The sequence below is a fragment of the Monodon monoceros genome, unplaced genomic scaffold, assembly GCF_005190385.1.
Source record: "Monodon monoceros isolate NGI ecotype Baffin Bay Population unplaced genomic scaffold, NGI_Narwhal_1 Super_Scaffold_5, whole genome shotgun sequence".
NCBI classification, from domain to species: Eukaryota; Metazoa; Chordata; class Mammalia; order Artiodactyla; family Monodontidae; genus Monodon; species Monodon monoceros.
This window is the reverse complement of record NW_021703782.1, coordinates 110,324,547-110,339,421: the sequence shown is the minus strand read 5'-3', so window position 1 is coordinate 110,339,421 and position 14,875 is coordinate 110,324,547. Positions and strand designations below refer to the sequence as shown.

Here is a 14,875-nt window from a genome sequence, read left to right as displayed (position 1 = left end):
GGGGTGCGGTGAGGAGTTGAAGCAGAGGAGGAGGGGGAGTTGAGTTGGCCGCAGGCCGGGAGACCTGCCTCAGGAGCAGAGGCTCTGGGAAGAGGATTCGCTGAGGGAGGCTGGGGACGGGGCAGGGGGCTGGGATTCCTGGCCGAGTCTGAACCTTCCTTGCTCTTTCCTCTCGCAGGGGCCTCGTGGTCTGCTGGGGCCGAAGGGGCCCCCAGGCCCTCCTGGACCTCCTGTAAGTCCTTCGCGTGTCTGTCCCATCCTTGCCCTCGAGATCCCGCCCCCAGCTTGTGGTCCACTCGGGCCTGCCGGCAGCTGCCTGCACTGACGGCTGTGCACGCTGCCCAGTGTTCGCGTTGGGTGTCTGTGGGGCCCTGATGCTCACCCGTGGGAGGCAGCCCCGGCAGGTGTGGGCTTGCAGGTGGAGGTGCAGGGTTCGCTCTGTCACCAGGACGCCCATTTCCTCCCCTTGAAAACACTTCCAGTAGCATCTTGGCAGCTCCTGGAGGGAGACAGAAGACCGTGGTTCTGGCAGGGCTCTATCCAGGGGGTGGCTTCCCCAGGGCTGGCCCCTCTGCCCAGCTGTCCGAGAACTCAGGGCTGCCCCACGTGATGCTGGGGCCTGGCAGCCCCGCTAAACCCTAGCCAATCTCGGGGTTTATTCGGGATCAAGCCTTTCCCCTCCCTCAAAGGGTGTGGCGTCCTCTGACATTGCGGGCAGGGACCAAGCTGTGTTGAGTGGACTTTTCCTGTGGAGCTTTGTTAATTTTCAGTATCTTTTGTTTCAATGTCATTCATCCAGGGTGTGACGGGAATGGATGGCCAACCAGGCCCGAAAGGCAATGTGGTAAGTCTGGGGGTCCCGTGCCCCGGTCTCATGGCGGTGACCCCTGGGTTCACTCCCAGCTGCTCGGGGCAGGGGAGGGGGATCCATGCCACCAAACCAGATGGGGATGTGACAGGGAGGGCACAGACTCTGAGCCCCGGCCCCGCGAGGTGCAGGCCTCCAGCAGGAGACGTGTGAGATCCCCGAGTCGGTGCTTTGCTCCATCCAGAGCCCGACCGTGTCAGCACAGGTGTGGAGGGAAGCCTCTTTCTCGCTGTGCGTGGCAAGCTGGTGGTGGCCAGGTGCTGTGACAGCGCCCACTGAGAGAGAGAGGGGTCTCATGCGTCTCTTTTAAGGGCCCGGGAGAATTTAGCTGGCGTGAGGATTTGGGAATTTTCGGCGGGTGGGATATTTTCTGGTAGGTCCTGTCTCTTGCCCCTGCTGGCCAGCTGTCTGCCGTGCCTGCACAGACACAGGCATGTGCTTCCGGCCCGGCGGGGGCTGGATCTGGCCCCCTGCCTTCCCGTCTGGGCACGACAGCAGATTGCACCCCCTGCTCGCCCTCCAGAGCCCCCTCCAGTGCCTCACTTGTGTTTCCTGTAGGGTCCCCAGGGAGAGCCCGGCCCCCCGGGACAGCAGGGTAATCCAGGCGCCCAGGTGAGTGAGCTGGGCGGGCTTGTGGGCAGTGGGAGGTGCAGGTCTGCAGTGCCCGGGGCGTGAGCGGCCGCTGAGTGCAGCCCCGAGGGCCCCGCAGCCTGGAGGTGACCCAGGATGGGGTCGGCACCCAGATGAGGGAGCGGGTCGGGGGAAGATGGACAGATGGCAGGGAGGGATTCTGAGTCAGTCGAAAAGTTCCCTGACCTTTCCTGTTCACTCTTTCCCCTCCCAGGGTCTTCCAGGCCCCCAGGGTGCAATCGGACCTCCAGGAGAAAAGGTAGGTGGGCTGAGCTGGGCATAGGGGTGCTTGCCTGTGGGGTGCATTAGGAGCACTGGTCACCAGCTTGTGGTGTGGACCTTTGTCCTTCCGTCCTTCCTTCCCTCCCTCCCTCTCTCCCCCCTCCCCCTTCTCTCCCCCTCCCGCCTCCCCCTCCCCACTTTCCTTCCTTCCCCCCACCTCCTTCCTTCTTTCCTTCCCCCCCTCCCCCCCTCCCTCCCCCCCCCCCCCTCCCCCTCCCTTCTTTCCTTCCTTCCTTCCTTCCTCCCTCCCTTCCCTCCTTCCCTCCCTTCCTCCCTCCCTCCTTTCTTTCTTTAGCTATGTATAAGGTTGCCAGATTTGAGAAGAAAAACAGATATGGGACACTCAGTTAAATTTGAACTGTGTTGTCTGAAATTCCAGATTTAACCGGGCATCTCGTTTTGTTGTTTGTTTTGTTTTGTTTCTTCTTGCTAAATTTGGCAACCCTAAATATATCCTCGGCACCCCGAGTCCACATGCTGGGGACAGAACCGGAGCCGGAGTCCTTGCACATCTTGTGGCTCAGCCCCAGGTGTCCAGTGAACTCAGCACCTGGGGCGGCACTGGCAGAGTGACCTCAAAGGGGCGGTTCTCAGTGCATCATAGCCCCTGGCCGCCACTGTTGGAGAACTCCTGACTTCACTTGGCGGGTGATTTTTTTCCGGTAGCAAAACTGAAGGCTCTGGAAACAGCAAAGGGTCCACTACCTTTGGGTGCTGCCCGTGGCTGGAAGCTTTGTAGCCAGTGGGAGCGGGTGCCTGTGAGCAACCTTTTTAAACAAATGCTCTTTGAGCAGAAATGTTGAAAAGTAACTTTGGGGGCTTGTAGAGAGGGTGGGCAGCTGAGGGGATCCCTGGGGCATCTGCTCATGGAGTCTGTGGTTTGTTCTAGGGCCCCCTGGGTAAACCAGGCCTCCCAGGAATGCCTGGTGCTGATGGACCCCCGGTGAGTACCACTTCCCACCTCACCCTTTACACCCCACCTGCCCATGTCCACCCAGGGGTGGGCACTGGGAATCTGGGCAAACGGCCCCTCCCCTCGCTCTCGAGACAGCCATGCACACGTGGCCCCCGTCTCCTCTTCCAGCTCCTTCGATGAAGACCTATCCGATGGCGAGCTTGATTGCTCAGGAATTACTTACTGGGTTTTGGACACACTTTCCATAATGTGGTTCAATCAGAGGGTGGTGATTGCATGAGTAGGAACGGCCGTTATTTATTGGGGTTTGATGCTCGTGATCAGAGCCCAGCCTCATACTTTTGAATCTACGGAGGGCTGGGCTGGGCTCCGAGCAATCATGTGTGTCACCAGTGCCGGGTGTATTCTTAGCCATCACGCACGGAGAAGAGGGGTGTGAACACGCAGCTGTGGAGCTAAGTAGATGCTACCTAGAAATAGGGAGTGAGGGACAAATCCGTCTGTGGCCAAGCTGTGAGCGGGAGGGGCGGGGAAGTGACAACCGCTGGGCGTGGGCCCATCTGCCTGAGCTTATCTGCACCCACCCCCCTTGTGTGAGTTGCCGGTGGGTTTTTTGTTTTTCGGTTATTTTTAGTTGATGCCGAATAGAGAGCCTATTTCAGAAAATGAGATTAGCGAAATTATTTATTTCGGACACAGTTATTTTGTTGTGTTAATAATAACGCCATTAAAAACGAAGCAAGGAAGTTCAGTCTGTCAACCGTTAATTGGTGATTGGTGATTGGCATATGACGACGGTGTCTTTCCATTTTCACGGCTGAGAATCCTTTGGTCCCGTGAATCACACGTCACCCATTGTCCCGTCTTTGTCTGAACCAGCAGATTACAATCCCGTTCCTGCTGGAACTGCTTTGGGGGACTCAGTCTCCTGGACTGAGTTTGGATATGAAGAGATGAATATTTTGCAATATGTCTTTTATGTGTTTTCACTTACATTGACACCTAATTGCATTTTCTAATGATAAGATATTTTCTTCTGGAAAATTAGGAAAATAAATAAAATCACAAAATGGAAACTACCTCTGGTCCCATTCCTATGGCATCCTCTGCAGTATTGGGTGTCAATGGGGCGTTTCCCTCAGTGCATCATGTCAGGAAGGGGGCGGTGCCTACACGGCCCCTGCCTCCCTGACCTTCCTGGTCACACCCCGGAATCCCTCTCTCTGAATTGAAACTCCAGTCACTAGGGTCCCTAAAGGGTCACCAGTTTCCTTTCAGATTCTGTGGGGAAAGAGGGACCTTTAAGAGGGTTAGGGAGCCAGGAGGCTGCCTCTCCATTTCTCTTCCCCAAACAACCATCACACTTTAAAATATGAGTGTATGAAGGACCCAAGGGAGTGTGGTTGTGCTGGGTCAACACTGAAGATGCTCAAAGCAAAAGATAAAAAGGGAAAACGTCAACACTGCAGGCTGAGGGGAGCGGAATCCTTGTCTTAGGTGAATCGGGAGGCAGCAAAAGATTTAAAAATACTCTCCTTAACAGAGGCATCCCATGGTTGATCAACCTGAAAGAGAGGGTTTGTTCCTTTTCCCCTTTGTGTTGCTTTGGTGTGGCTTGGGCTGAAGAAAGAAAGGAAGAGAGATGTCAGAGCCTTTGAGAAGTGTGAGGGGTTTCGGGGCAGACTCGATGCTCTGGAATACATTGTGAGGTTGTTCTGGGCAGCACACAAAAAGGATGCGGGCGATGAATCACGGCTCATGGGAATATTACAGAGCCAGGAAAAAATTGAATTCCAATGAATATTCAGTGACATGAGGAAATGCTCATCATATAACAGTAAATTAAAAATACATCTTCTGATGCCGATTTTGCATGCAAATGTGCAGAGAAAATAGATTAGCTGTGCTATATCACCCTTGGCCACCGTTGCTATGAGTGGTGAGGTTATGAAGGGTTTTAATTTTCTTTTCCACTTGCCTAATTGTCCACAATGAACGTATATTACTTTAGTAATCAGAAATATATCAAATACAAATAATTTAAGCTTTATTATTTTTCCATTTGTCTGCAATGAACATATATTGCTTTTTTAATCAGAAAAATATCAAATACACATAATTTAAGTTTTATTACTTTTCCATTACAGAGTCTTGCTGGTTATAGAATACTGGGGCAAGGCCAGCGAGTAGAAAGGAGGGTGGAAACGGCCCGGCCTTTCACGGCGGGAAAGCGGCTGCTCTGACTTCGATGTATTTCCTCTCCATCTTTTTCTGTTCAAACATTTAAAATAAATGAGCCTTGTGCTCCCCCCCAGAAAGTGACTCTCATGCCCAGAAAGTTACAACTTAGAATGCATTTAAGAAGCTTGGCCTTGATTCAAACAGCAGTAATCATGGCAGGGACTCCCCTGGCGGTCCAGTGGTTAGGACTCCACGCTTCCACTGCAGGGGGCACAGGTTCAATCCCTGGTTAGGAAACTAAGATCCCGCAGGCCGCCTGGTACGGCCGAAAACAAACAAACAAACAGTAATCGTGGTGACGATCCGTCCCTCTCTTTTATCTCTTCCAAAACACTGTGATCAGGCCTATTCTTATCGCCACCATGTAAGTGAGGTCATTGCCACTGAAGGGGTCAGCCCTCTTCCCCACGTGAGTGAGATGTGGGGTCTGCCCCCGTGTGTGTCTCTGGGGCCTGGCTTTCACCACAGCTGTCCATCACCTCAGCTCCTTCACAGAAAAATTCTGGGTTTGATGGAAACTGTAAAAAAGGCCCATGAAGAGCCCACATGGCAAAGAGAGCAGGACCCTCCTCCCTCCCAGCCCTCCCAGGGCAGGATCTTCTCCTGGGCACCGTTTGGGTGCAGCCCTGCCGGCCTGGGTTGCTGGTGCCGTGAGCCTCGTCTTGGGAAGGGGGATGGCGGGCAGTGTGTCCCTTCCAGGCCCGGGCAGCTGGCGTGGTCCGACCGGTGCCTAAGTGTCCTCAAGGGCTCCCTGGGGTACCCCACCCTGCAAAGGAACTTCTGCATCCTTCCCGTCGCGTTGCCACCGTGATAGGCTATTTGCAGTGGCATCAGATCCAGTTCACGACTAATACAAATTGAAAAGCACACACACGTATCATTTGCTTGAGTTGATGAGCTCTGGGTCTCCACAGTGCTGCTGTGTTCTACAAGTAGCATCCTAGAACTTGAGAACAATCAAGCTGGATGAGCAGCCAACCCACCCTCTCATTTTACACACTCGAAAGTGGAGGCCCAGAGAGGGCAAGTGACTTACCTAAGGTCACCCAGCGGGTTGGGTGTTACCAGGAGTAGAACCAGACCGCCCTACCCTGCCCTGCTAGCATTCTTACCACACCACATGGCCTCTCTTTACTGGAATCCTTGGGGGTAGAACTGTATTTCCGGATAATGAATACTTCTGTTTCTGTTTTTATCATCTGTGTTTGGCTCGTGAACTCAGAGGCATTGAACCTAGTCACCAGCTTGGGTCAGAAAGTCAGAGAAGGTCAAGTTCCTGAGAATAGAATTGATGGGGGCCAGAGTGGAGGGGGCAGTGACCAAGGAGCCGTGAGCAGTTCCGCGGGGCCTCAGCTCTGCATCTGTGGGGTAGGATGTGTATTCTCCCCTGCACTCAGCTTCTGTGTCACCTGGGGGGGTGGCTTTGAAGACCTAGGGTGCGTTGGGACCCGGGAGGTCTGGTCCCACTTCACTGTCCTTGTTTGGCCACCGATTCGGTTTTGCTGGGTGGCCTTGAACAAACACCCTTGTGTCACTGTCCCCTCCCACTGCACTCGGGGGCAGGCCGGGCTGTGGCTGAGTCAGGGGACACTGGTGCACAGTGGGGCCTGGAGCCCATCTGTGGGTTTTGAAGCACATTCCCCTCTGCTGTTGCCGGGGCCCGGCATTATTCCCAGTTTACAGATGAAGCAGCCGAGGTTGGGGCTAAAGGACTGGGGGTGACCAAGCCGCTGTGGGGAGGGGTGGGGAGGAAATGGGAGGGACCTGGGCTCTGACCCTCCATTTCGAAGACAGCTGCAGGGAAGCTGGGGCATGGCCAGGCCTGCTTTCCCAGAGGCCACTGCATCACGCCAGCCTTCTCTTTCCTGACAGGGGCACCCTGGCAAAGAAGGCCCTCCGGGAGAGAAGGGAGGCCAGGTGGGTACCGGCTGTGCCCTCGGCCCCTCCAGCATCTCCTGCGGGATGGGCAGGGCTGCCCCCGCCCCCGTTCTGGGATCTCCAGTCCAGAAGGGGCTTCCAGCCCTGTCCTCACCCATCCTGACACACCCCTGCGGACGTGCCTTCCCCGTGGGGCTGGGCAGTGCCCGCATGCCTACCCCCGCGGGTCCGACCTGGGACGTCCATCCGTTCTGCCCGGAGCGAGAGGGCAGTGTGCTAGGGGCAGGCAAGCTCTCTGGCTTGTTCTGGAAGGATGCAGGGGGTGGCCCAGAGTGAGCCCTGCGCCCTCCACCTGAGATAGGCCTAACGCGCTTTCCCCTCTGGTTCCAGGGTCCGCCCGGCCCCCAAGGCCCCATCGGCTACCCAGGCCCTCGTGGAGTCAAGGTGAGGGTCTCACAGCCTCAGGCCTTCCTGGAGGTCAAGGTCGGGACTGCGGGGCACGGCTGGGCCGGTTTTAGAGATTCCTCTGTGCTTTAACCTCCCTCCTGCCCCAAAACTGGGGTGGCCCTGGTCTGGGAGGTTGGGTCCCAGAATGTGGGCCGGAGCAGGTGAGGGAGGGGCCCGCGGGGCCAGGAGGGGCTGCAGTGGAGCAGGACACGCTCCCCGGGGCATCTGGGACAGCACGAGCAACGCGGTGGTGGCCGTCTGCCGGGACGGCCCCATCCTCCTTTTACTATCACCACCTGCCAAGGGGCCTGCTGCTCTGGAGCCCCTCAGAGGCAGTGGATCTCAGCCCAGGTGACGAGCTGGGCGCCCTTTCCTGGGATGCTTGGAGCTGTTTCTTCCAGGCCGATCACATCTGGGCAGACCTTGTTGTTGGGAGACGCGTTCGTGGGAGACGTCCATTTATTCACAGCGTGTTGAAAGGCTCCTGGAACCGTGTCAAATGGGCGCAGAGGTCCAGAGCAATACTCCAAACACAGGGCCCTGTCTGTTTGCCCTGAGCTAACTGGGTTTGCTTTGAGCTGTGCAATTCAGTCTCAGTGATGCTGCTTCTAGACGTATACACGCAGAGGGATGTGCCCCCAGGCGTGTGTGTGGGGAGAGCCCTTCTTTCTTGGGGTGGAGATGCTGCCGTGTCTTCAGTCTCAGGCTTCCCACCCCCAGGAAAGCTAAGGGTGGGTCTTTCTTTCAAAATGACTGTAATTTGATGCGAAGTATCATATATACGAACGTGTATAAAACATCTAGTTTATCTTGGGGGATTTGCAGGAACACACCCATAAGCTCCGGAGTCCCCTCCCCGTGTCGTTCACAGTCCTTTATACTTTCAAGCATTTTTCCACATCCGGGTTCTGTGTGGAGGACACAGAACCCAAGACTTCAGTTTTTAGTTAACTTACCCCAAATTACCCGTAAATCCATGCAGAAGCCAGGACTCAACCCTGGACTTGCTTATTCCTAACCAGGTACCCCATGCTGACCCCAAGGGCCCCCAAGGGGCTCCGACTTCCATTTCCCAGAATTGGGATGTTCCAAGGTCAAGGGCAGAGAGATGCCCCAGGTCAGGACCCTCAGACAGGCGGCTTCTCTCTGAAGCAGGCTTTCACCCCACACGCTGCCTAGTGAGTTTATAAGGGCGGTGATTGAGCAACTGTGCTGATTGTGTGAGCTCTGTGCGCGTTTATTTTACAAATTCCCATCGCACAAGGAGCCTGTGCCAGCCACCGTACACGGCCAATGCGTGATGCTGATTCTGTGAGCCGGGAAGGTGTCTACCCTGAGATGTTTGTGGAGAATGCTCTTATCTTGTCGGTCTGATTAAATTCATCCGTGATATGAGCAATCCCACTAGACGGGCAAGCGGAGGGTGGAAGGAGAAGCAAGACTGAACGCTCTTCTCATTGGAGAAATAGATTGCAGAGCCCGTGGCGTGATGAGCCCCGGAGGGCGCTGATAGCGGAGGTGGGGTGGGAAGTCCGGGTGTCACCGTCAGAGACCAAGGTCCTTAGCTTTCCTCCACTGCAGCCCTGCCCTCCTCCTGGGAAAGGGGCCCCTGCAAGCTCTTTGATCTCACTGACCTTTAAGCATCCCCCGGGCCGCCCTCTGACTTGCCCCTTCCTCAGGGCTCTGTTTGGGCTTGACTGTCGGCAAATCAAATCAGCCACTCCCTGAGCCTACGGGAGCTGGGTGGGCTGGCGGAAGTCCCCCAGCACGCACTCACTGGAGGCCTTGGGAAAGCCCTGTCCCCCTCTGTGCCCTCACAGCCGCTGGCCCAGCAGCTCCTTCCACTGGGCTGTTCTGTGACCTCTGACCTCGCTCCCTGAGCGCTGGACCACCAGGGCCATGATGGGTGCTCTAGCCCCAGGGCAGAGTCTTCCCCCAGGGACGCCTGGAGACATTTCTGATCGTCTCGGCTTGGAGGGGCAGGGCAGAGGTCAGGGAGGCCGTCCAACCCCCTACACTGCCCGGGGCAGCCTCGCAACAACAAACTATCCAGACCCTGAAGGCGATGGAGCGAGGCTGGGAAACCCTGGTCTGTTCGTCTCCTTGGCCCCATTCCTCTGGCCTCGGGCGGGTCATGAGACGGTAGAACTTTAGGTCTGGGAGGGATCTGAGCAATGCCGTCTTACCCTCTTCTTTCTGGAAGTGCGTCAGGGTTTCGGGGTAACCGGCCTCCCCTCTGTCCTGAAGCCGATGTAGCCATGGGCACAGGCCAAGCCCAGCTCTCTGCGTCTGTCCGGCCCCGTCCCTCTGTCCCTCCACAGCTTTTCTCAGCTCTCCTGGGCCTCAGAGAAAAGGCTCAGAATTGCAGATTCTGTGCGCGGTTCTTGCTACAAGAGGGCAGCTGGCAGCCCGAGGGACCCGGCTGCAGCCTCAGGTGGACCCGAACGGGAGGCCCGGCCTCTCTGGGGCCCCGCGGGCTGGTGGCCTGAGGAAGCTTCTGGCAGTCAGTCGGGGGCAGGCTCTGCACCCTGCTGGCAGGTGGGGGGCACGGCTGCCAAGTCCATTCCGGGCGTGGAGTGGTTTTACCTGGGAGACAGGGAGGGGGGCTGGTCCTGCCCTGACAGTCTTATTCGTCACTGGGATGAGAACGTCTTGAGCCGATGTGATGAGGGCAGAGGGAGTGGCTGGTGTCGTAAAGTGGTAATTATTATTGCTACCATCGTAAGGTATGATTATACGTTAATAATAATGGAGAATGAAAATCACCTGACGGCACACAGCTCCCCTCACTGAGCACCTGCCGTTTGCCGGGCACTGTCCCAGGGCTTCCTGCGCCCTCCCCTCCCCCCCCCAGCAGCGATGGGGTGAGGGTTGTCATCACGCCCTCTTCCCAAGTGAGCAGAAGTCTGGGGCCTCGTCAGAGGCCACACGTGGGGGGCCTGACCCCGTCTGCCTGATTCCAGAGCCCGAGCTCAGGCCTCACGCCCCCTCTGTTCCCCAAGCAGAGACCGAGAGAGAGACCGAGATGTTTCTGGAAGAGCGCAGGGTGTCAGTGGGCGACGCCCCGCACACCCACAGAGCTCTCTCTCCCTAGACTGGGGGCAGTGGGAGGGGACTGGTCTATGCGGGACGCTCAGGCTCCCCTGGTGTTGGGGGTCAGGCCCGTTTTTTGTGGGGTCCGTAGAGGCTCGGGCTTGTGGCTGCTCACTTTTCTTCTCTGTTTGTGCAGGGGGCAGATGGCATCCGAGGTCTGAAGGGCACCAAGGGCGAGAAGGTGAGTGTCCCCTCCTTTCCTCAGGGGCTTGGCCAAGAGCCAGGAAGGTCCACCCTGGGAACTTGAGTGACCGTAGGCCACTGGCATTTTGAATCCCCCAGTTCACAAATAGCACGAATGTGTACAGCTCCCCCGTGGAATGCGGGACTAGGTAACTGAGAGACGCCGGCCACCTGCTCGTCCTTGGCACAGCCTGCAGGCAGGACAGCGCACGCCCCCAGACCCTTCCAGGCGATGCCTGTCCCTTCCAGAGAGCTCTTCCCGCCCCCACGCATAAGGCCATCAGCAGTAGTCCCATTCCCTTTGGGGGCTCTTTCAGCTGGCTCCCCGTACTCAAACGTCTGCCCGTTCGCCGCTACTGGGCCTATAGTGATGCTTGGACGAGACAAAGATGCTCCGAGAAATGGATGCTGACAGATTGGGTGCTGGGCTGCCCAGCGCCTGGCCGTGCAGAGCTTTTGAGCTCAAACAGGGTGACCAGGGCTGCAGCGCTCCCACTGAAGGCTGCAAAGCCAGCCAGAACCGCAGAATGCAAAGGGTTGACAGGAGCACATCTCGCAAGGGACAGGGGGCCGGGCACCGACAATCCTCCACCCAGCATGCCTGGCGCTGGTGTTGGGGCCCAGAGGCTCTGGGTGGGGGGGCCTGGGCGGTGGGTTTTCTCATACAGACCGAGGCGCTCTCCGGTCCCCCGTGCAGGGTGAAGATGGCTTTCCGGGCTTCAAAGGAGACATGGGCATCAAGGGAGATCGGGTGAGTGTTCGGGGGCAGGGAAAGGTGGGCTGGGCGGGAGGCCCCGCTGGGGCCACAGGGCAGCTTCTCAGGACAGAGGTGATGCCTCCGTGGAGGCTCCTGGGCCGCCGGCAGTTCCAGCTCCTCCCCAGCTTCCAGTTCGGAGCCATGGCAGCTGGCACCTGGTCCTAAACCCCTGCTTACAGGGTCACCTGGCCCCTCTGCCCTGTGTCCTTGCCCTGCATTAGTGGGTCAGGGGGAACTTGTTTTTTTCCTGGCTGATACCCTGGTTTGCAGAGCAATTCTTTTGGGTCAAGAAGGGTGACAGGCGTCTGGGAGAGAAGAAGGGGTCGCAGAAACGACCCAGCTCACCAGGGAGGGTAGCAGCCTGACCAAGGCCACCGGCCGGTCACTGGCAGGGCCACACCCTGACCAGTGCTCTGAGTGTCTTGGCCCCCAAACACCTCTTCGGCTGCTCGTTGGACCCCCAGACGACCCCTGTGTTCCGGGACCTCCTGCTGGGCTGTCAGAGGTTGCAACAACCTAGTTGGCTTTTAATGAATGATTAACCTCAGCTCCAGGGAAGCTGGTGGGCGCTGGGGCGGGATGGCGCGTGCCACGCGGCTGGCGCCCCACGGGAAGCCGCTGGCGGTGCTTTGTGCAGATGAGCAGAAGGTGACACAGGGGGCGCTTCAGGAAGTGGGGTTAGGCGGCCAGCTGCCTGCTTCCGTGGGGACACTTGGAAGTTCCCCCGACGAGTTCGGAATGAGCGGAGGCCAGGCAGAAGGGAGGGGATGCCCACACCCCCGGTGGGCCCGCTGTGGCGGCAGCGGCACACGTGCCTGGACGGACGCTGTCGTGGAAACAGGGCTGTCATACAGGCCGCCCTCCTTGTGCTCCACAAAACAGATGCCTTACCAGCACCTGCCAGGACCAGAGAGCCCGCACACTTGGCGCCTTGTCCCACGCTGAAAAGGCAGACGTGATCCGGGGCTCTGTCAGAAGGGAGGGGAATAAAAGAGAGGGGTTCATTTCACAGTCCTGTCCCAGTTATGTTGCTGCTGAAGGCAGCTTTTCTAGAACTTTCTCTGCGGTGACGACTCCCCACTTGTGAGGGCCTCTCTCTGGCTGGCTGGTGAAAGTCCCTTTTATCTTCCTTCCCAACGACTTGATGCACACATTTGGGTCCATACGAGGAGAGCGCATTTTCAAAAGACGTTCCGCAGTTGCACACCGTACCCTGAGTGGACCTCTGGCTGGAATTGGATGAGGACGGACGGGGCTGGGGCGGGCGGGGACACTTCCTCAGCTGGGCAGTGAGGCTCCTCAGTCTTGATTTCTCCCAGAGAGGAATTTCTGCCCAGTGCTTGGCATTTCCTAATTTTCTGAGTGCTCAGAAAGCATGGGAAGGATTCTTTTGTTGAACGAGAAAAGCACCTCTTAGGGACAGAGAGTCCTCGGCCTGTAGACACACTGGGGCTGGGGAATAAGGGAGTCATTAGCTTTCTTTATCCGTGCAGCACACGTTTCTGTTGGGGGTTTGCACAGCTGTTCTGCAGCTGCTCCCGGAAACCAGTGATCGGAGGGGAACACATCAATAGAGCGGGCCCGGGTGGGCACTCCGAGGCCGGGCCACGCCCCTGCTGCTGCACTTGGCCACGCCCCAAGGCCCTCTTCCTTGTGTGGGCTCAGGCCTCCCCACCTGTTACTTGGGGAAGTTGGATGAGGTGACATTTCGTTTCTTCCATCTCTGGATACACCCTGTGGGTCTCCCTTGTGCCATGACGGCCAGGCGTGGCCCAGCCAGGCCTTGTGGTCCATTTTGATACCTCCTGGGGCTTCAGGAGAAGAAAGCAGCTCCCCCAGTGCACGGCACTTCTGCTCTCTTTGGGGAAGTAGCAGTTCAGGGCCACCGTAGTCACCGAAGTTATTTTAGCCGAGAGGTGCTTGATTTGGAGAAGGTCCTTGGGAATAGGGGAGCGAGGGCTTAAGTGTGGGTCCCGAGGTGTGTCGGTCGCTCAGCAGAGCCCTGGTCTCCTCGGTGTGAGGACGAGGGTCCATCTGCTTGAGGGGGCCCAGCGGCTCTTACCGCCCTGGCCTGGGATCCGGTCCCTCACTCCCAGATGGTGGTGGGGGGGGGTGGCCTTGGGGGCTAGAGACTCTGGGGGTCTCCTTCACCTTCTCTTTCTGAATTGCAGGGGGAGATCGGCCCACCTGGTCCCAGAGGGGAGGACGGTCCCGAAGGTCCCAAGGGTCGTGGAGGTCCGAATGGCGACCCGGGTCCTCTGGGACCCCCTGGCGAGAAGGTACGTGACACAGGACGTTGACCGCTTCCCAGCGACAGTCTCTTCCCGATGGCCTTGGGCGTCCAGGCGGTGGCTTGGTCGGGCTGAGCCCCAGGTGGGAGCTGGCGCGAGTCCTGACGTGGTTCCTGTCCCCTTGACTCCACCCAGCACCCTTGTCCCCAAATCCACTCCTGGAAGAGTTCCTTCCTCCCGCTGGTCACAAAGCTTGGGGCCTGAGCTTGGCACCCACGTGCACCATCTTCTGTGGCGGGGTTAGGGCTCCCGACAGCTGCTCCTACATCTGCAGGAGGCCGCCCACCCTCGTCCTGCTCCCCTACCCCCTACCTTCACCCCCGAACAGGAACCGGCTCTGCGTGGCCCAATCATCCCGCCCTGTCCTGCCCCAAGGCTGGAACTCTTTTGCAAAAGGATTGACCAGAATGTCGCAGATAAAGAACTCTACCCCTTTATTTGGAGCGATTGCCTCCACCCACTGTTGCTTCAGCGGTGGCGTCCATCCCTGCTTGAGGGCCCTTTGCTTTAAACCAGGCAGGGCGCGTTCCGTGATGACCGTGTCCTCGGCCTTTGGAGACTCCAGCCTGCTCCAGTCCCCTGCCAAGACACGCTGGCTTTCTCTCTGCTCAGAGAAGTACAGAGCTGGCCGTGGAATTCACCTCCTTTATTTCCGCAGGGAAAACTCGGAGTCCCAGGATTGCCCGGCTACCCAGGAAGACAAGGGCCAAAGGTAACGTACTAACTCCCTTGTTAGATTTGACAATTGGCGTCTCCCTGCCCCGCACACTATCACCCATTCGCCCTCCCTGGCGTAGCTGCTGCGACAGAGCAGAAGGTCACAGTAGCTGTGTCTCGGTTCTGCCCCGTTCACCACCGTCTGTGGTAATTCGGCTAAGTCAGAAGGAAGGGGCCTGGACAGTTAGGTGAGCCTTTTCAGAGAAGGGGACCACCCAGCTGAGCGTGGGCTGCACCTCGGGATCCTCAGTGCCCCTGGCCTCGTGGGGACCGCTGTGCACTGGTTTCTCCACACCCAGAACTCGTGTTCCTCTCTCAGATTTAACTCACCCTGGAGATCCAAAAGTTATTTGCTCCTAACTGAGTATAAAAGAAAGATGAAACCTTTCTTATAAGAAATCGTGCTTTATTTTACATGTAACAGCTCCTTGAGGCTTTGCAAATCATCTAAAACATTATTTTTTTTAATCTCGCCTTTTATTATTCATGGTTCTTCCTTAAAAAATAACCGGCTGCCTTCACTAGAGACATAATTAACAGCAAAAGAGAACTTGTGGGTCTCTGGGGTTTGC

General features: G+C 57.3%; 1 protein-coding gene across 8 annotated transcripts in view; it reads left to right on the top strand.

Moving 5' to 3' along the window:
* COL5A1 (collagen type V alpha 1 chain) overlaps positions 1-14,875 on the top strand; it is a 164,799-nt gene that overhangs the window by 100,271 nt on the left and 49,653 nt on the right. For all 8 annotated transcript variants that reach the window (XR_003790719.1, XM_029202064.1, XM_029202063.1 and 5 more), the window contains exons 21-31: positions 179-232; positions 800-844; positions 1,427-1,480; positions 1,713-1,757; positions 2,670-2,723; positions 6,810-6,854; positions 7,206-7,259; positions 10,492-10,536; positions 11,236-11,289; positions 13,467-13,574; positions 14,245-14,298. Coding sequence is in view for 7 of the 8 variants with exons in the window: in XM_029202064.1 (XP_029057897.1) it covers positions 179-232; positions 800-844; positions 1,427-1,480; positions 1,713-1,757; positions 2,670-2,723; positions 6,810-6,854; positions 7,206-7,259; positions 10,492-10,536; positions 11,236-11,289; positions 13,467-13,574; positions 14,245-14,298 (612 nt within the window). In the remaining variant the exon portion in view is untranslated. The remainder of the gene's footprint in view (positions 1-178; positions 233-799; positions 845-1,426; positions 1,481-1,712; positions 1,758-2,669; positions 2,724-6,809; positions 6,855-7,205; positions 7,260-10,491; positions 10,537-11,235; positions 11,290-13,466; positions 13,575-14,244; positions 14,299-14,875) is intronic.